We start from the raw sequence: 21,511 nt of genomic DNA on the forward strand, positions 1-21,511 counted from the left end.
CGTGGTCGTACGTGCGGGTTACCCCTAGATGTCCTGCAGTGGGTGCGTCATGCATCTCAATGAGCACAGTCTGTCCTAGATGTTTTGGCACGACAAGAAGAAGATCAGATCCGTCAGGGAGGAAGTTCCTTCGGTACAGAATGCCACACTGGAGGACATATCGGCGAACGGATGCGTCGGGAGGTGTAGAGCACAGACGCTCGTTGAGTGCTCGCAGCGATAGGTTTCGGCACTGCTCATCGGCGATGTTAGCGAAGGCAGACACAGAGTAAATGCCGTTGGCCGTAGTACTGTCGGCGTCGTCAGGCTCGTCTACCGGGTAGCGAGACAGGCAGTCAGCGTCCTTGTGTAGTCGGCCAGATTTGTAGGAGACAGAGTACAAATATTCTTGGAGGCGAAGGCCCAGCGGGGAGAGTGATGTAGGTCGTCGAAGTGGCAGCAGGTGTCGGAGCCGGCGAAGTCGAATTGTCGCCGCTGGAAGCCATGAAGGAAGGCTCGACGTACCATCCACGGCGAAGCTCCGTGGCGAGGTACAGGGAACATCCTCCTCCGCCAGATACGTTACGTAGGAACACGCAGACGAAAAGCTATATACAAGTATATTTACAAGGAAATACGCCGCACTTGGCCAAGAGGCAACAACCCGCGCTAGCCTCTAATCATCCTCGTCGTCTTCACCCTGCTCGCCTCTTTGCCATCGCAAATGCTGTTGCGTAGGAATATTAAAACGAAAAATGATTCCCTCCCGCATAAAGCAGATCTTACAAAAAAGATAAAGCGTAATTTATGTCATGATGCGCTTACACGCGCTATGAAGCGATGAACTAGACACGCATTACTCAGAACATCAGCATACGTCCTCGAGCGCGCTCCCACCGTAGATATGCATGACCAGTTTCTACCGAGAAGTTGAAGATGAAGAAGGAGCTCCATCGCCAGCCGTGAATCGCTTTCGACACCGCAACATCAAACTGCTTATCTCCATTGGACGTTCGTGACTAGTTCTTGCATGGCGAGCTTCTGGGGGTGAGCTGCATAAATGTTCTTTCTGCTGTCGTTTACCATGAGTGCTTCGGTACAAGAGCACCATCCAGTATAACTCATGTCTTTAAGATGTGTCGGAAATCTCGTTTGGTTGAAACCCTGTATGCCCTGTCTAATTCACAATGTCACAGTGTTATTTTTTTGTTCTATTTAGACCTACCGGTAGAATAGGGATATACGCTCATGTAAAGCCTGGGTGCCTTTTTTATTGTGCCCTGTTATGTCGCGTTTAAATTGATTATTAAGGCGAAAGCCCTAAATAAATACCTCATGGACCAAATATTTGACCGTCTGGCGTTAGGGCACCAAAATTGATGAGATTCAAAGCAACGACGTTTGCTCCTAATTGTTCATCATCATCATTATCAGCTTATTTATTTTCACTGCAGGGTGAATGCCTGCAATCACCAATTACCCCTGTCCTGCGCCAAGCGATTCCAACTCGCACCCGCAAATTTCCAAATTTCATCGCACCACTGCTTCTGCTGTCCTCTACTGCGCTTCCAGTCTCTTGGTGTCCATTCTGTCACCCTAATGTTTCAACGGTTATCTAATCTGCGCAAAACATGACCTGCCTAGGGTTATTTTTTCTCTTGATGCCTATAAGAATATCATCTATACCCCTTTGCTTTCTGATGCAAACCGCTCTCTTTCTGTCTCTCAAAGTTATGCCTAGCATTCTCCGTTCCATCGCTATTTGCGTGGTCTTTAATTTGTTCTCAAGCTTCTTTGTCAGTCTCCAAGTCTCTGCTCCATATGTCAGCACCAATAAAATGCAGCGCTCATAATTAAGGCACACCTAATTATGATAGAGTTAATTAAGGCATGCCAACACACGGCGTTTAGTGGCAGTCGAACCCACGCCCTTTGTTATATATAAGGCTAAGGTATTTAAGGTAAGTTAAGGCACTCGAGCCCACGACCATTGGTGCGAGAAATAAAGTAATCACAAGGAACAACGCATTTAACTGAGAATGCCAAGTAATTTAACGACTGCCTCGTGATCGCGCAGGCTTTCGCCTTCATCCTCATTAGCGGATCCGAAAGTGACTGTCAACGTTTGGTAAACTAACATAATTTGATCACCACCATGTTTAAAGATCTGCCTGTTTTGTGCACGGTATTCTTTATACACTCGAACCTAACACACCAGGGTGGCTGAGTGGCTTTGGTGTTTTGCAGCAGAGTTCAAGGTTTCGGGTGGGGTTCCCAACCGTGGAGGCCACATTTCTAAGGAGATGAAAAGTGAAAGTGCATATCTGGTTGGAGTAAGGTGCACGTTAACGAACTTTATGCTAAGGTGGACGTTAAAATGTTCACTGACGATGACTATACCTGCTAATCTGAATTTTGAGTGCAGCTGTTTAAGTGTTTCGAATTCTTGATGCATTCTGCCAAATAATTTGATATTGAACAATAGGGTGCTCTCGGGCAGCCTCTGCTCGGGCAGCTCGTTTAGCAGCAGCAGACGAAGCATTTCTACCGGTTGCGTCTGTCACTGTTCAGAAAGAAACAAAAAAATGCCGCCATTATTTGCTGAACCAGACATCCGGTTTCGGGATGTGTGGTTCAGCAACTGCTTAGCTGCGCGCTGTATGGGCGCAATTGTTTTATTATTTACTAAACAATGATTGCGAATGATGTTTACAAGCTTCCATTGAATATGTTCAACGTGAAATTTCATAATGTAGACGCAAGACTCCTTGTGAAGTGAGGAAAAGTTTATTTTCTCTGCATCAATGTTCATTTTCCGCGTTTTGCGCATTCATCGAACGTTGTGGAATGACGTAAGCAGCAGTAGTCCTCGTGTGAAGCTCCACCGGATGTCATCAGCTGAAAAAAGTAAATTACAAGCATTTGCCAATTTAACATTTAGATGTTCTACAATAACGGTGTCTGGAGGCGAAACCTGCAAAAGTGGTGAATTGGCGGCATTACAAACAAAAAATTCGTGGTTACATACATGGCGTATAAAATACCCGACTCATGGCAAATGATACTATAACATATGAAGCAAACCGTTGATTTCCTAGCAATCGTCCATTCCCGAGTATTATTTCTTGTAGGTTAAAGCACCAATACAAGGGTGATCCGCCGGGATTGCTCTTTGGCTATGGTGTTAGGAAGCTGAGCTCGAGGTAGTGGGATGGAATACCGGCCACGGCGGCCGCATTTCGATGGAGGCGGAATGCACGAACACCCGTGTATTTAGATTTAGCTGCACGGTAAAGAACCCCAGGTGGTCGAATTCTCCGGAGTCCTCCACTACGGCGTGCCTCATAATCAGAAAATGGTTTCGGCACGTAAAATCTTATAATTTAAAAAAAAATGCACTGGCGGCAGCGCCTTTTCAAAATAAGTTGGCGTCAGCCGACGCGATTGTGCGCTACGTACACAGAGGTGGCCACAACACAGGCTCTCCGCCAGATAACTCTAGACGGTTGCAGACTGCCTTCTACTCGCACTGAAGACAAATTGGTGGGTGAAAAACCTGTTTTCAGTTTTAAGAAGACACAATTTTCGAGTGCCTCATCCTTAACTCCTCAGCCCCATCTTTTGCGCGTTCTGCCGGTTCAAGCAACACACTCCCGCCTCATCATTCTCGACGATCTAATTGCTCGTAGCGTTTTCGACTAGCATGAGTACCAAGCGAAGGTATACGTTATAGCGCATCCATAAAAAGTGTCACAAACTTCTCCCACTAAGATTGAGTACACGCCAAACTAACTTTGTCACCACGGCCCAGCCACTTTTCGCTATCTGCGCCACAACGCCAGGTGTTGCGAGCGTGCTTCGAATGTATACAAAAAGTAAAGAAATTATTTACAATAAAGCGGGGGGTTCGAGAAGGCGTCACGAAATTGTCCCAGTAAGATTCCGTACACGCGAAACTAACTGCTTATCATGGCTGACCTGCTTTTTGCAGTGTCGGAAAGCCGAGTGCGGCGAGTGTGGCCGAAATCTAACGAAATAAGTTGCAGTAGTGTCGGGACCCATAAAAGGCGTCGCAAACATGTCTCAGTACGAGTTATTAAGTCAGATTACCTGCGCCAGGATGGCCGTGCTGTTTTCCGCTAACTGCGTCAGAAGTCTTGGTATGTGCCGGAAGCCCAACTGCTTCAAATGCATTGCAGACTGTCAAAATTTCTCACCTTGCCGTAGTTGAATAGTGCAGTGCCACCACGTGGAAGTGAAGATGAAACGCGAAAATACGTCATGAGCCAGACAAGCCAGGCTACATGAAAAAAATGAAAACTCGCAGTTCTGCTCGTAAGGCGAAGCCCCGATTGCGATGGCAAATTAGTAGATAGCTGTACGAAGTAATGATAGTAGTTTCATCGGCCGTATAAACTTGTAAACATTCACTTACTAACTAAATTAACCATCATAAAATTTGTGTACATGACTCAACGAAGACGTAGAAAGAAACAGGCACACAGAGACTATGTTGTCCTTGTGTGTCTGCTTCTTTCTACGCCCTTGTTCCGTCACGTTTACACATTCTATCATGGATTCAAAATAATAAGCCCGCCAACGTGTTTCAACTAAATTAACCAGCGCGGTGTCACGCGTGCACAGGTAAACGTGAACAAATCTCGCTCGATGAGAGCGGAAACTCGCTGTAAAAACTCTGGAGTCCGGAATCGCGGCAGCAGCAAATGAATTAGCCTTCATGCATTTCGCGTTTCAATGCGAACGGAATGTCGAAAGCAAAGCGCATGCGAAGCGTTGTGTTTTACGCACAGCGCTGTACTGGCACTACGCGCTCTCTGCAAACATCGCAGGTCGCTTTGAAGATGAGGCCCGTGCGGGTGCTAGTGGTGGTGGAAGAGGTTTAATGGCCATATGTACAAGAGAGAGTTGGAGAAGGCCTTAAGGGCCAACCCCTTATAAAGTGTAGAACTCCCTAGCCCGGGACCGCTGTGGCTTCCGCGGTGGCCCGGGCTCTAGCCACGAGAGCTCTTTTGTCTCTCTATGGTCGAGCAGCCTAGCAGGGCAACCTCCCTGCTCTCTCGGGTGGGTGAGGAAGGGGGGGGGGGGTAAGCAGGGTATGAAGGGCAGGCCCACACTATGTGGTAAACGTCCGAGAACGAAAACCCACAATGTGGACATTCCCCATTAAATTCAGGATTAAGATGTTTGAGTACTGCCGGGCACAGTGCTGTGTTGGTGTACAAGCGGAGAAGCCAGCGCTCCTCGCTTTTAGAGAGCCCTTTCGCAGGGGTGGAGGGGTGGGTGAAAGCGGCTATGTTGATTTTGGTAGAGCCGAGTGATTTCCTTAAATGTAATTACGGCGGTTGGTGCTGAGATGTCGGGCGGCAGTTGTCGAGGCGATGCCCGGTGCTTGAGTGCGCGGGTGGAGGCATCGGCTGCCTCATTTCCCTCGAGCCCCGCAAGTTCTGACGCCCAGATGCCGACGCGGGTGTCCGGAAGATCCCGGTACTCGCAACCATGAAGCATTTTGAAAGCGCGTCGTGAGATGCGTCCTTGCTCTAAATTTCGCCTGGCTTTCCGGGAGTCGGTATTAATGACTCGAGAGTCTGGATCTGCAGCGCAAGTGCTGTGGCAACTTCCTCCACGTGTGTTATGCTCAGGGCATGGAAAGTGAGTCCTTGCACGTATATATTTTGGTGGATCACTGCTGCCGTATACCAACCCCCAAGGTGTGGGCCAGCAGCATCCGTATAAACGACCGCGAAGTGGGAGCCTTAGCGTCCGCCGAGTCCACCACTCGCGCTGCGTGGCGACCATCGTGGGTCCCATTATGTATGCTTTGGGGCAGTGATTGGACCTGTAGCACGTAGCGCCAATCCTCGGGTTTGGCGGTCCGATCCTCTGCCTGAGCGTTATATGCAATGAGCAGTCCAAGAGGCTTTTGCCTGCTGGGCATTTGCTCAATCGTAAGTGCGCCTCTCGAAGCTCTCCAAAGGTGTTGGTCATACCGAGGTCGATGAGCCACTGGTTGGACGTTCCAATGGGGAGATCAAGGACGCGTTTTGTAGATTTTGCAAAGGACCACCTCTAGGGTGTTCTCATGGCATTTCTACAAGCGGAGGTACAAAAACAAGAAAGGGGCTGACAGATATAATGGCACACTGTGGTATAAAGTTCGTAAACAGGGATAACGTGCCTCAGAAAGGCTGGCCAACGTTTCGATAGGAGGGCCTATCTTCGTCAAAGGTAGGGTGCCGAATAGAGTATGCGGCTGGCTACGAATGCATTTGCCAGCCACAGGGGATTCTTGCGTCGTAAACGTCCCCACTTGTTCGACACCTATACGGCCAACCTCGTCTCCTACCATGCGGAGCTTTTGCAGTGTTGTGTTAATATTGTGTGTGTGGTGTATGAAGTGTCCCAACACTCCTGACATAGTCCTGACACACGGGCAAAACTAAAGTCCTTTCCAGTAAACCCCTTTTGCTACTCTGAAGGACCCTTTGCAGAAAGGACTTGCGTCGATGACACATGGCACCGCACTGAACTTCTTTAGGTAGTTCCTCAGATGAACGCCGCTAGAAAAATAGCGCTGGCTGTTAGAGCCACACGATGGAAAACATTCTTAAAAAGCTGCGTATTTATTTACACTTAGCTACTGTAGAACCTAAAAATAGTGATGCCCACATTTTTTCGTCGTTTTTCACGTCTTTGTCGTCCCTTCATTTGTGCGCGCAGGCGTAACGTGTTTTATTCAATATGTTATTCCAACAACTGTGGTTTCTTCTTGGTATTTCCTGCGGGCGCTGATTGTGAAGTCTCCATCTGGCGACGTGAACACACCGCATGCGCGCAGCAAACAACGACGACACTGCCGGAATTCAACACGGCGGCACTAGCGACGTTATGCGAGCGTTTGAGAGTATAGCTAGAGGAAACCTTCACTATTCGACAAATTGCATTACCGCTAACAATTAAAACATTTTCGCAAGGTAAACAAAAAAAAAACTTATGGCCACCGTAGTTGTGTGGTAGGTTTCCTCCTATTGACGAGTTGTGCACGCTGTGTGTGAGAGTAACTCCTTTTCCGCTCGAAAAGTAGTTGCACGATCTCCTTTCCCGTAAAGGAACTTTGCCGTTAAGGAGATACTCCTTTCTCGTGTGTCACTGTACTTGAACGCCTTTCCGGTAGATGTCCCCTTACCTAAAGGACTTTAGAGTGCCCGTGTGTTAGGGGTATAATTTCATCGTGTTCTGGAACTGGGACACCGGCAAGAGAGAGCACAATTTTTGTTGAAAATTTCATGTTGGGCCGAAGGTGTACGAATTCCGATTCGGTCGGGGCACAATGTACGACACAGCGGCGAGCGTATTCGTCCATGATAGTTGCCGCTTGTTGCAGCGTGGCCCCGATTTGTCCCAACAACCCATGAGGTGCCCACAGTGCGATGTCGTCGGCATACAGGGCGTACCTGCTGCCTGGGACAGCACCAAGCAGTGGGGGGAATTGAGCCATGGCAAAGTTGAAGAGGAGGGGTGATAGCCGGTGTTGCCTCTCAGATGTTGTGGCCAAGTACTGCACCAGGGTGTCCAATCCTGCTCTGGTGAGGGAGTGCGTTACCGGTTCTGGTCACCAGGATCAGGCCACACTCCAGGCCTGTTTGTGCAATTTTATCCACACGCGGATTTTTTCTTAATCCGGTGGAAAATTGCTGGCACCGGGATTCGAAACCACGGACCTCTTGCATGCGAGGCGGGTGTTCTACCTCTACGCCAACGCTGCAATCTAACCCTGGCTTCATGCAAGATGTGGACGTGCTCGGCAAGGTGCGCTGCAGTGACCACAGGATGGTAAGAACTTGAATTAGCCTAGACCTGAGGAGGAAACGGAAGAAACTGGTACATAAGAAGCCGATTAATGAGTTAGCGGTAAGAGGGAAAATAGAGGAATTCCAGATCAAGCTACAGAATAGGAATAGGACCTTAGTGTTGAAGCAATGAACGACAATCTTGTGGGCATCATTAGGAGTGTGCAATGGAAGTCGGTGGTAACTCAATTAGGCAGGATACCAGCAAACTATCGCAGGAGACGAAAGATCTGATCAAGAAACGCCAACGTATGAAAGCCTCTAACCCTACAGCTAGAATAGAACTGGCAGAACTTTCGAAGTTAATCAACAAGCGTAAGACAGCTGACATAAGGAAGTATAATATGGATAGAATTGAACATGCTCTCAGGAATGGAGGAAGCCTTAAAGCAGTGAAGAAAAAACTAGGAATTGGCAAGAATCAGATGTATGCGTTACGAAACAAAGCCGCCAATATCATTACTAATATGGATGAGATAGTTCAAGTAGCTGAGGAGTTCTATAGAGATTTATACAGTACCAGTGGCACCCACGACAATAATGGAAGAAAAAATAGTCTAGAGGAATTCGAAATCCCATAGGTAACGCTGGAAGAAGTAAAGAAAGCCTTGGGAGATATTCAAAGGGGGAAGGCAGCTGGGGAGGATCAGGTAACAGCAGATTTGTTGAAGGATGGTGGACAGATTGTTCTAGAGAAACTGGCCACCCTGTATACGCAATGCCTCATGACCTCGAGCGTACCGGAATCTTGGAAGAGCGCTAACATAATCCTAATTCATAAGAAAGGAGACGCCAAAGACTTGAAAAATTATAGACGGATCAGCTTACTGTTCATTGCATACAAACTATTTACTAAGGTAATCGCAAATAGAATCAGGAACACCTTAGACTTCTGTCAAGCAAAGGACCAGGCAGGATCCCGTAAAGGCTACTCAACAATAGATCATATTCACGCTATCAATCAGGTGATAGAGAAATGTGCGGAATATAACCAACCCTTATATATAGCTTTCATTGATTACGAGAAAGCATTTGATTCTGTCGAAACCTCAGCAGTCATGGCGGCATTACGGAATCAGGGTGTAGACGAGCCGTATGTAAAAATACTGAAAGATATCTATAGCGGCTCCATAAAGCAAGCAACAAAATCCCAATAAAGAAAGGCGTCAGGCAGGGAGATACGATCTCTCCAATGCTATTCACAGCGTGTGTATAGGAGGTATTCAGAAACCTGGATTGGGAAGAATATGGGAGAAAAGTTAATGGAGAATACCTTAGTAACTTGTGATTCGCTGATGATATTGCCTTGCTTAGTAACTCAGGGGACCAATTGCAATGCATGCTCACTGACCTGGAGAGGCAAAGCGGAAGAGTGGGTCTAAAAATTAATCTGCAGAAGACTAAAGTAATGTTTAACAGTCTCGGCAGAGAACAGCAATTTACAATAGGCAGCGAGGCACTGGAAGTCGTAAGAGAATGCATCTACTTAGGGCAGGTAGTGACGGCGGATCCGGATCATGAGACGGAAATAATCAGAAGAACAAGAATGGGCTGGGGTGCGTTTGAGAGGCATTCTGAGGTCATGAACTTCAGGTTGCCATTATCCCTCAAGAGAAAAGTCTATAATAGCTGTGTCTTACCAGTACTCACCTACGGGGCAGAAAGCTGGAGGCTTAAGAAAAGAGTTGTACTCAAATTCAGGACGACGCAACGAGCTATGGAAAGAAGAATGATGGGTGTAACGTTAAGGGATAAGAGCAGATTGGGTGAGGGAACAAACGCGAGTTAATGACATCTTAGTTGAAATCAAGAAAAAGAAATGGGCATGGGCAGACCATGTAATGAGGAGGGAAGATAACCGATTTTCATTAAGGGTTACGGACTGGATACCAAGGGAAGGGAAGCGTAGCAGGGGGCGGCATAAAGTTAGGTGGGCGCATGAGATTAAGACGTTTGCAGGGACGGCATGCTCACAATTAGTACATGACCGGGGCTGTTGGAGAAGTATAGCAGAGGCCTTTGCCCAGCAGTGGGCGTAACCAGGCTGCTGCTGCTGCTGCTGCTGCTGCTGCTGCTGCTGCTGCTGCTGCTGCTGCTCCTGCTGCTGCTGCTGCTGCTGCTGCTGCTGCTGCTGCTGCTGCTGCTGCTGCTGCTGCTGCTGCTGCTGCTGCTGCTGCTGCTGCTGCTGCTGCTGATGATGATGATGATTATGTTCAACCTCGCGAAGTTGTGCCACCAAATGTGCATGCAGACCAAATTCATATCCCTGATGGCCGATGAGTTTCGGGTTTGTTTGTTCCGACCGAGGCGTTTCCAGTCGGGCAGCGCAGCTTTTTGGTGTGATCTAGCGAAGTGTTTCGTGCCCATAGATGTTAAGAGAATGCAGTGCTCACTACTGAGGGTTCCCTCGGTGTTGTGCCAGTCAGCTTATCGAAAGCTTATTGCAAAGGTGAGGCCCGCACGCACGTCGTGCGCCACGGAGTTCCCAATACGTGTTGGTTGGGCAGGGTCCATGTGGAGGGCTAGGCGCAACATGGACATAACTTCCGCCAGCTTACGTCCACGTTTCTCCTCCTTTCGGTATCCGTGTAATGAGCTTGAGGCGTTGACGTCCCCCATAATTGTGTGGGGTTCCCTGCCCACCACCTTTAGAGCTCTGCTGAAGAGATCTGCGAAGGTGATGTTCGGCAGTTTAAGCGAACTGTGTAAGTGAAGCACGTGTAGGGGAGGACCATGCTTCGTAAGAGGGAGGATAGTCACCATAGCGTGCGAGTAGGCTATGTTGCGTTCCAGGTCGACTTGGAAAGCCGTATAATCTTTATGTACGCAGAGTGCGGTCTGTGCATCCCGCTGGTAGACTGTAGTTGGTCAGTGTAGCGCCCTCCCTCGGCTCTTGGAGGGCCACTACAGTGGGAGTCGCAAAGTTGATAAGTGGACCCTGAGTACGCCGCCCTTAGTACGTGCCCGAAATCCATGGCAATTCCACTGTAGAATTGTAGTTGTGGCTGAATTCTTTGGCGAGTACCGGCACTTTTTACGGTCGCCTGCCATTGTGCTCGCTAAGATAATGGGGCGAGCATGAGTAAGGTGAGCCGTTGAAACATGATGCGAACATGACCGCCATGTTCGGGTCATTGATAATGAGGTCCTCAGCCTCCCATGGTGCCCCATGACCACCATGTTCGAGTCATTGATAACGAGGTCCTCAGCCTCCCATCGTGCTTTAGAAGTTTTGGTACTACTGCTAGAGATCTGCACCGCTATAAGGTACGGAATCTTGTCTAGTGCCGCTCTTGAGACGGCTGTGAATTGCGCTTCAAGGGCACTGAAGCACACCGCCTTCTGGGTATCTAAGGCGCTTAACCTCGCCTCTGGCTGCCCTTGTGCAGTAGAACCACTTGCCGGATCAGAGGGGGTGCTATCCATTTCTCCCGCCGCCAGAGAAGGTGAAGAGACGGAGTTTTGAGTCTGGTGCTGTTCGGGTAAGGCCAGTCACCTGGAAAGATTAGGTACTTGCTCGCTAAGGGCCGGGATCTCAATTTGTTTGTTTCTTGTTTGGTGATATAGATTTGGAAGGAGGATGAGGGTGCTGAGAGGGGGCTACCCTGCCCATGTCGCTCACCTGTGATCCCTGCTGTACCTAGGCCACCCAGGAACGTAGGTCTCCCGTTCTATTAGAGTTCTGATTGCCTCCTTCTCGGGGGAAGGGGGCTCTGCAGCCCATCTGCCACCGTGGAGGCCTAGGGTCTGTTGCTTGCGTTGCGTTGTCTCAGGCCCTTGGCGCCTGCCCCTGCTCCAGGCTGGCAATTTCTAGTGACCGTTAGGCTGAGATTGGGGCCTTCCTTGCGATGCTTGCGACCGCACTTGTTTTTCGATTTTTGCGATTTGTTTTTCTTTTTTTCTGCTTCGCCTAGGTAGCGGGGCCTGAGAAGGGGCTTTTGGAGCGTGGAAGTTAGCTTTGCATCACCGGTCCCTGGTGGCGTGGGGTCCTACGCAAAGCGAGCACCGCGGCATGGACTCATGAGCGTGCGCGCTATATCGATGAGTTGATCGGCAGAGCCGCAAAGACCGCACTTGTCGAGGTTTCGTCCCTGGGCACACGTCGTGACGATGTCCCACCACACCACACAAATCACAGGCAGGCACGTTCTTCCAGTAAGGGTAAATGGGAATGAGTAAGATATTATATAGTATGCACATTGGTTTTATTGTGAATGCTGCCATCTAGTGAAAGCGGGGACATATGCTTCCCCGTGACTGCGCCTGGTCGGTCATCTGGCAGAGCGTGCTCTTCTTCTTGAAAGAGAACACGTCTGAGAGACCATTAAACCTGTGCGTATGTGACTCCTCGTCTGGCCGTCTCGCTCTTCCTTCTTGTGTACAACATGGTGTCAGAAGAACAAGTTCTACCAGCGGACATTGGCTCCTAGTCCTCCTAGCCCCCTCCTAGTCCATGCGAAGAACGATGCCAGCAACGAAACGCCGGTGAACTGCCCCCTATAGGCACATCTCGGTACTGAAGCAATGTGACCCCTTAACGTTTGGGGCCATGGCGTTATTCGCAGCTCAACCGCCGCACGACTTCAATTTTTCGTCGCCGAACGAGTGGCCGAAGTCGAAATAAAAATTTAAACGTTTCCGAACCTTTTTAGGGTTGTGCGTTAAGCCCGAGAAGCATCAAGTAGACGCGCCACTCTACATCATAGGCGAGCGAGCCGAGGAAACCTACGCCACTTTTGCTACCTCTGAATAAGAGTCCGAGAAATTCGACGCAGTCATGGAGCAGTTCGTCAAAGAATTTATCCCGAGACGCAAGGTAATCTTTAAGGTAATCTTTGCATGAGCCAGATTCAACACCAGAGTGCAACAAGACGGTGAGTAGGCCGAAAATTTCGTTACTGTGCTTCACAGACTTTCGAAAGACTGCAAGTTCGGCGTTCTTTGAGAAAAGTTCGTGCGCGACCATCTCGTAGTAGGAATAAAAGGTAAGCAGCTATCCGCCAGGCAACAGCTCGATGCAGACCTCACTCTTCAGAAGGCTATTTAGTCCATCCGCCAGATCGAGAGCGTCTGCCAGCAACAAGTCGAGCTTCGCCAGGAAGTGCCATGTGTGAACAAGGTTGCGTGCGCTCTCCAATCTACTTAGGGCACTTCGAAACAGGACAAAAGCGGCACTACGGGATTTACGTGTTGCAAACAAGCCATCTTCATTTTCCGATAAAAACAGCATGCAGAAACCATGCCGTTGGTGTGGTCAAGAGAATCACCCTCGTACTCTGTGCCCAGCAAGCTCGGATTCTGCAGGAATTGCCGGAAAAATGGTCATTACGCCTCCGTATGCATGTCATGGTGCCTTGGTTGTGTCGAAACTAAACCAGTCAATTTTGAAGCAGGACTCCTCGGAGTAATCAAGACGTCGGATGCAGGAACGTGGGAGGCAACAGTCTTGGTTCAAGGTCAGCCAGTGGATTTCAATATTGATGGTATCAATTGTTACTTAGAGCGCATAAATAGACGAGGGACAAAAAGGACGACGAAGACGAGCGCTGACTTCCAACTGATTTTTATTTTGATAAACAAACGTATATATACTGAAACACCAAGACAAAAGAGCCACCTACAAAGCGTCAGCCCGACATGAGTATGCATTCAATATTCATGACCTAAGATGAACGAGAGCGCACATGCGACCTCATAAAAACCAGTTATTTGTCTGTTAATGCAATGGATGGCTTACTAACTGAGTCCCCATCGGCAGACGCCGCTGCTTCAAAGATAAGTCTGGTAAATTCATTAGAATGCCTAGCTATGATAGTGGTTTCTCAAAAATCGGAACGCAGACGCATTGTGCGCAATGAACACCCAGAAACCCTTCCCGCCCTTTGCGCGCATTATTCCTGTGTTCTTGTAACCCAACATTAAGACATCTACCTGTCTGTCCTATATAAGACCTACCGCCTTTCAGAGATATCCTAAATACAACACGTTTCGAACTGTATACTTTTTTCTGTGATTAATACTGCAAATACTACGTTCCTTAGCAACACGATTGGTTCTGACACAAAGCTGGGCAAGTTTTTTGAGCAGAAAAGACAACGTCGATACCTGCTCTTTGTCCTATTTTTTTTAGGTTTGTGGGAGGTTCCATGAATGTACGGGATGACAGCTTTTTTTTTGATCATGTACCTGAGGCTCAAAGTTATGAGGATTGGTGCTGAACTTGTTAGGCAAGTTCTCTGAGACTTAGATAAGAAGATTGCTCGGGTACCCTGCCACCCGCAACCGAGCTATCTGCGAACTGAAACAAGGTTCTATCAAATGATAACACAATTTCGTTAGTGCAATATGCAAGCAAGCCTGAACGATACCTCTCTTAATGAGTCTTGAATGAGTGGATCCATAGGATAACAGAGGTTTACTAGCTCGCGGCTCGTACATCCAGCATACATGTTGCCGGGTAAAAGACAACTTCAAATCTAAAACCCTTAGTGATCCATTTACCTGAAGCTCATGTGTGAGTGTGAGCGGAGATAAGCATTCTTCGAACAAATCTAACGTTTGACGAACAGAGGTTGCCACACAGCTGTCCTCAAAATTAAATACAACCAAAAATCATCGACATGACGAAAGGCTTTTTCGATTTTTGTATTGCCCATCCGTGACATGACGTTCTTGTCTAGGTAAGCCAAAAATAAATCGCTCATCAAGGGAGCGATACATGACCCCATACATATCCCACTTTTTTGAAGGAAAACATTTCCATTCCATTCGGCGAAAGTTGAGGAAAGGTAAAGTTGAAGCAATTTGATAATGTCTGAAACAGACTCACCACTTTCATTCTGGAACGCAAAGTCACCATAACTACTACTGGCTTTTTCGATAGTTTTTTATATCCATGAACACAGCCTTAAATGGGACGTCAGAATGTTGAGAAAGGTAGTGCATCACCTCGAAAGATCCTTTAACCAGAAACGGATCATCAATATCTAGCTTCTTAAGGTGACACTGAAGCCAACAGGAAAGAGAATATTGCCACGTGCCTTCTTCCGAAATAATGAGACGGAAGGGCGCTTCTGAACAAAGCACTATTTTAGCTAGGCATTCTAATGAATGTACCAGACTTATCATTGAAGCAGCAGCGATTGCCGATGATGACTAAGTTAGTAAGCCTTCAACTGCATCAACAGACAAAGAACAGGTTTTTCTGAGGTTTTTCTGAAGTATATTAGGTCATGAAGTTTGAATGCATACTCATGTAGGGTTGACGCTTTGTAGGTGGCACATTCGTCTTGGTGGCTCAGTATATATACGTTTGTTTATCAAAATAAAAATCAGTTGGAAGTCAGCGCTTGTCTTCGTCGTCCTTTTTGTCCCTCGTCTACGTATGCGCTGTAAGTGACGATTGATACCATGGAATACCAACTAGCCCGTACCCAAACCTTGCTTCAAAATTGACCCTGGCGCCAACGAAACAGTCCTCCCGAAGCAATTATTCCAGGCGCCCAAGGACAGACCTTTTTTCTCAGCTCGTCCTCGCCAGCTACATAGTGCAAACGGAAAGCTTCTTCCAGCGGCAGGAGTAGCACAATGCGAGCTCATCTACCGCGAGCATATGACTACTAAGGATGTCTACGTCTTAGATGAGGTCTGCCCTCAGTCGCTAGGAATACCAGTGATCAAAGAACACTGGATGTTTACATTTGTAAACGCCTTTGCTGAGAAAGTGAATCCGAAAGAAGAATTTCCAGCGTTGTTCCAGAGACTCGGCAAGCTGCGCAAGGAACAACGAATTCATCTTCAAGCAGGAGCGAAACCATTCGCGCTCAGCTCTCCGAGGCGCATCCCAATTCCTTTATACGAAAGGACAACGTTCCAACTACAAATAATGCCGAAAGTCAGCGTCATATCACCGGTTGACGAGCCGACTGAGTGGTGTGCACCAATGGTAGTCGTCCCAAAGCCCTATGCAGACGTGAGAAACTGCGTGGACTTCCCAGAACTGAACCGCCACGTTCTGAGGGAATGGCATCCTATCCATTCCGTGGAGCACACTCTCGGACTTCTTCATGGAGGTAAAGTGTATTCCAAACTGGACGCTAATTCTGGATTTTGGCAAATTTCCCTTTGTGAAGGTTCTAAAAAGCTCACCACGTTCGTCTCAACTTTTGGACGCTTCTATTTCAACCGGTCACCGTATATAATTGCGTCTGCTGCTGAACACTTCCAGAAACAGATGTCATACATTTTTCAAGGCGTCAGTAGGGTTGTCTGTCACATGGACGACATCCTTATCTGGGGTTCGAATGATCATGAGCACAATGAGAAACTCAGAAGTGTGTTGCAGGTACTCATCAAGGCTGGAGTGAGATTGAATGAAACCAAATGCTTGCCTAATGTCCAGCATCTCACGTTCCTTCGAGACTGGTTAGACCAAGGCAGAATAGGACCAGATGAAAAAAAAGTTGAAGCCATTATGAAAATGGAGAGCCTAAGAAACAGGACCGAGCTGCATAGAATTCTCGGAATGGCAACATACCTCGGCAGATTCGTTCCCGATTTCTGTGAAGTCAGGCAACTACTTATTCTTTTGCTGTCAAAAAAGCTAAAGTTTGCTTCGGATGCTCCACAACAGCAGGCATTCACCAGATGGAAGTCGGTGCTCTCATCCCGCCCTTTTCTTGGAGTTTACGATCCATCGAGAGAAATTATCGTTACTGCAGATGAATCGACCTTGGGACTTCGGCAGAAGCAAACAAATGGCAAGTTTTCTGTCATCGCTTATGCTTCACAATTACTCTCAGAGACCGAGAAGCGTTACGCTCAAATAGGGAAAGGCCATTGCTTTAGGCTGGACATGGGACAAGTTCGGCGTTTATCTGGTCGGCAAGCTGTTCAAGCTGGAGACGGACCATAAGCCGTTGGTTCCCATCTTCACTTTGAAGAGCCTTCACAACCTGGCACCCAGAGAACAAAGCCTAAAGATGAGAATGATGCAACACCAGTTGGAGATTGCGTAGGTTCCAGGGTAGGACCTACTAGCCGCAGACACTCTTTCCAGAGCACCTCTCCAAAATTAGAAAACACAGAGCTCGAAGAAAACGGGGAAACTTTCCAATGCTCTGCCAAAACCTCTTTTCCCATAAAGGAGTACTGCCTTCAATGAACAGAAGCATCCCAACAAACAGACCCTGTTTGTGCACAATTTCACCGGTGGAGCATGAAGAAAGATTGGCCCTCCAGGCGAGATTTACCAGTATCACTAAACCCCTTCTATTAGCATGGACACCAGCTCATTCTGCAGAACAATTTACTCCTCTACGCTGCTCGAATTGTCATCCCTTTCTCTTGCCAAAATGAAGTCCTATGGCTCTTACATGAACGATACTTCGGCATAACAAAGACGTTTGCTCGAGCCAGAGTTGCGTCTGGTGGCTCGCTATAGGAGCTGGTGTCACGTCCATGGTGAAGCAATGTGAGCAATGCGCTGAAACAACGATAGGAAAATGCCACTAAACAGTTCCCAATTTCCAGAAAGACCCTGGCAATGCACTGCAATTGACTTGTTTCACAATAAGGGGCACTGGTGGTTGACAGCAACAGATTATTATTCAACATACCCTGAACTGGCTCGACTCGAGAAGCTCACCTCCGCAGCTGTAGTCAACCACTGCTAGTCATATTTAAATTCCACGGGAATACTGACGAAATGGTTTCTGACAATGGCCTGCAGTTTTCGTCGACTTAGTTTTCACTTTTCACTCAGGACTACGCCTTCAAGCACGTTATCTCTAGCCTTCGCTATGCTCAAAGCAATGGACTTGCTGAGGCTGCGGCAAAAATCACCAAGACTTCCATGACAAAGAAGAAAGACCCTTACTTGACGCTTCTAGCTTGCAGGTCCACTCTCTTTAAGAATGGGTATAGTCCTGCGGAACTACTGATGGGTCATCGGCTATGAATCAAGCTTCCTCTTCATTCCACCAAGCTGGCAACCCAACTGCGGGAGCAAGACACCTTTGGGAATTTCGAGGAACAGTGCCGGAAGCGTCAAAGGAAAGACTTCGACTGACGCCACGGAGTCCGCGACCTGCCGGAGCTGTTTTACGGAGACGACGCCTGGTTGACAGACCTCAAGTGCAAAGCGACAGTACAAGCCCTAGACGATGAGCCTCCGTCCTACTGGGTTAACATCGACGCTGGTGCTGTCCGCAGGAACAGGACCCAGCTAGCTCGCTATTCGCCTGCAAACACCAACGCAGCATGTGTTTGTATCAGTAGTGGTGTAGAAGATGCCCGTTCGTGTTGCGAACACACTTCCCACAAGCATACTAGAACTGGGAGGTGCGTGAAGCCGCCTGCTACAGCGAACTTCGCTTGTTCGGTTGCTGCCATCTAGTGAAAGCGGGGAGACATAATTTCCCGTGACTGTGCGTGGTCGATGATTTTACAGCGCGCGCTCTTCCTCTTGAGAAAGAACACGTCTGAGAGACCATCAAACATGTGCGTATGGGACTCGTCGCCTGGCCGTCTAACTCTTCCTTCCTGGCTACAACAGGTTTCACCTTGCAGGCAAAGGTGATTCTCGCTTTATTGGAGGAGCCGAATTTGCGGACAGCGAGGATCTGGCGACCTCACCAGTAGAGGCTTCCGTAGAGTTGGGTTTCGGTGTCAGTGCTGTGCACACTTACCAAGCCGTAGCAGGTGTCATCGCCGTCCGGCCGAAGGTGCCTCACCAAAGGCACCAGGCCAATCGCAGAGTTTACAGCAAATTCGCCGAGCACTTTGTCCGTCAGTTCAGGTGAGGCAGTAAAGATTACTACAATGTTTTGATCACCTACCGGTGAAACAGTGATCGCCCGAGTCGCGGCCGGTCCGAGGTAGGCGACGAAAGCCCGCCCTATGCTGTTGTCCGGGAAGATCGAATGATCGAAGCCCCGGAGTAGGGCTTCACGACGATAAGAAAGTCGTCAATAGTCTGTTTAGGTTGAGGACACAGTTTCCCAGCCACAGCGGGCTTCCCCAAAGCCACCTAGAAAAAAATGTAAGGCCTCCGCATCACCTCCTCTCCCCTGTCAATACTTCACGAGAGCCGGATGGTAGCGGTGGATGGGGGAGCGCTGCGTTTCTAGAACGCGGCGCGCGTTCTGAAAACAAATTTTCTCCGTGGCTGCAACGCTAGAGCGGCAACGCGTGGAGCATTTACTTGGTGGCTTTGGTGGGGCATGCTGCACCGTCAACGCGATTGCTTTTCTTCGATTGTGCGTGGTTCGTCGTACACAGAAGCGCAACGATGGCTGGCTGTTGTTGCGTACCAAACTGCAAGTCCAATTATGACGGAGGACCAAGTGTCCGAGTGCACAACTTCCCATCTGACCGAGCCACACGGGAAGCATGGACGAGAGCAGTTCCTCGGAAGGACTTCTCGCCAACGAAGTACACAGTGGTAAGTATTTCTTCTCTCTGTGATTATTCTGGGTTTGCAGACGAATGGGTTTCATCAGCACAGTGCGCCATGCATTCGTGAACGCGTGCACAATAGACGGGTCTCTGCACCTGTCGACGCGCTTGTAAGTTCAACGTTTTCGTCGAGCTTCATACCTGTAATGGCTTGTGCTTTTAATTTCAGCTCTGTGAAAAGCATTTCTTGCCAACGGATTACTTGAAGACGACATCTTACACGGACGTCAAGACAGGAAAAGTGGTCGAAGTTGCCATGAAAAACATCCGTCTGAAGAAAACTGCAGTTCCGAGCTTGTTTCCCAATTGCCCTGCCTATTTATCACGTCCGCAAGTGTGCGTTCGAGAAGCGCCGGCTGCCAAAAGAGCGCGCTTGGAAGCCACATATTTGGAAAAAGCAATAATGCTTTCTCAGCAAACCCAAGCAGAAGAGGACGCCAAAAATGTGGTTGGTAGCTTTGCGGACTTGTTCAAGGCCTTGCCAAGGTTTCAGAGTTCGGACTTCTGGACAGTTTTGAACAAGGGCTCCAAAGTTTTCTTTTTGGACTTGTCACTTCAATTTTCTCCAGCAGTCCATACTTCGGTGATCATGTCCACAGACCTGCGCGTCAAAGTATTTTTTCGTGAAACACGTGTGAGGAAGTGTGGTGTTGTGTTAGTTCCTGAAAAGCTGTGCGACTTGAGAGATTTGAAAAGTGTGTTACACATGATCGAACAGACAAATAAGGATATCGGCACTGAGCGTTCTAAAAAGGCCCGTCATCTACTGACACCGGTTTCGACATCGCTAGAGGAAGTAAGTGGAAAACATTTCGCATTTGAGTTGCAAGAATGGCATTTGGAAGTGCTTAAATTCTTGAAGAGTCAAGTTGATCTTCTTTTGAGTTATGCTGGCCGATATCCCCCGATTTATTGGTTTTTGCTAGCCGTTTGTTCACAATTTCACCTCATGCTGAGGTTGCTGAGAAGTTCGATCAAGCTTCAGATGCCGCATCCTGATACGATTAGAAGACTGTGTTCATTGTACGATGTATGCCCTGAAACAGAGCAGCAAGAATCTAGCTTTCTTTCCTATGCATAGCGTATTGTAAGCACATATAAAGAGCATGAAAAGACTGTAACGTTAATGATTGATGAGATTCACCTTCAATCATCTTTTTTATTACAAGGCTGGGTTGGTTACTGGTGCTGCGGTGAATTCATCGACTGCAGTAAAAACTGTCCACGTATTTATGATACAGAGCCTGCTTTCTTCAAACAAGGATGTTGTACACATCCTTCCTGTGGCACAAATCGATGCTAAGGCGCTGCACGTCTTACTTCGGAAGATTGTTCTTGATCTAGAGGCATCTGGTTTTAGAATAATCGCAGTGATCTCGGACATTAACTCCATAAACAGAAAAGCCATATCCTACATCGCTAAGCCGGCAAGTGTCAGCATTGTTTACCAGCATCCTGCTTAGCCATCATGACCCCTGTTTTTTGTGGTGGACCTAGTTCACATACTAAAGTGTATAATAAATAATTGGCTGAATCAAAGAAACATTGGCTCATGCATGTACTTTCCTGAACCGAAGAGCGATGAGGCTGAACCAAAGATACTTACAGCATTTTTCAAGGTATTATGCCAGCTGCACGAAGCTCAAAAGCATGTGCTCTTGAAGCTAGCACGAACGCTCACTTTGAAGGCACTGAACCCCTCAAACATGGAACGGCAGAACGTTAAACTGGCCTTAAAGATTTTTAACTCATCTACTCTTGCTGCTCTCAGTGTTGCAACGTTCCAGCATGCAAAGGAAACATCCCAATATGTCGACACCATTTTGACTGGGTGGAACATTGTTAACGTCAAGACGCCAAGAAAAGGACAGCGGTTGCGAGATCAATTGCAAGGTCCAATAGTTTCATCGTCATGTCCTCAACTAGAATTCTTAGAGAGAATAGTTCAATGGCTTGATCACTGGAGAAGCCTCGAACATGACAATGGCCGCTTGACACGTGAAACGCACATAGCTTTCAGCCACACTACCCATGCCTTGCACGAACTTGCCATATACTGTCTCAAAGAGCTTCATTTCGAGTATGTTCTTTTGGGCAAATTTCAAATTGATAGCTTAGAGGATCGCTTTGGAAAGTACCGGCAATTATCTGGTGCCAATTACCACGTGTCTATAAGGCAGATATATGAATCTGAAAACAAATTGCGT

The 21,511-nt window shown here is 47.9% G+C and overlaps 1 protein-coding gene across 4 annotated transcripts in view; it reads left to right on the forward strand.

The window, feature by feature from the left end:
- The first annotated feature begins 885 nt into the window (after positions 1-885).
- Positions 886-21,511, forward strand: part of LOC135918847 (glutathione hydrolase 1 proenzyme-like) — a 607,262-nt gene continuing 586,636 nt past the window's right edge. For 3 of the 4 annotated variants that reach the window (XM_065452525.2, XM_065452527.2, XM_070525368.1), the window contains exon 1: positions 886-1,026. In XM_065452525.2, the coding sequence (XP_065308597.2) occupies positions 1,010-1,026 (17 nt within the window). In that variant the 5' untranslated portion in view covers positions 886-1,009. The remainder of the gene's footprint in view (positions 1,027-21,511) is intronic. The other variant, XM_065452526.2, reaches the window with a different exon arrangement.

The sequence above is a fragment of the Dermacentor albipictus genome, chromosome 9, assembly GCF_038994185.2.
Source record: "Dermacentor albipictus isolate Rhodes 1998 colony chromosome 9, USDA_Dalb.pri_finalv2, whole genome shotgun sequence".
Classification (NCBI taxonomy): Eukaryota; Metazoa; Arthropoda; class Arachnida; order Ixodida; family Ixodidae; genus Dermacentor; species Dermacentor albipictus.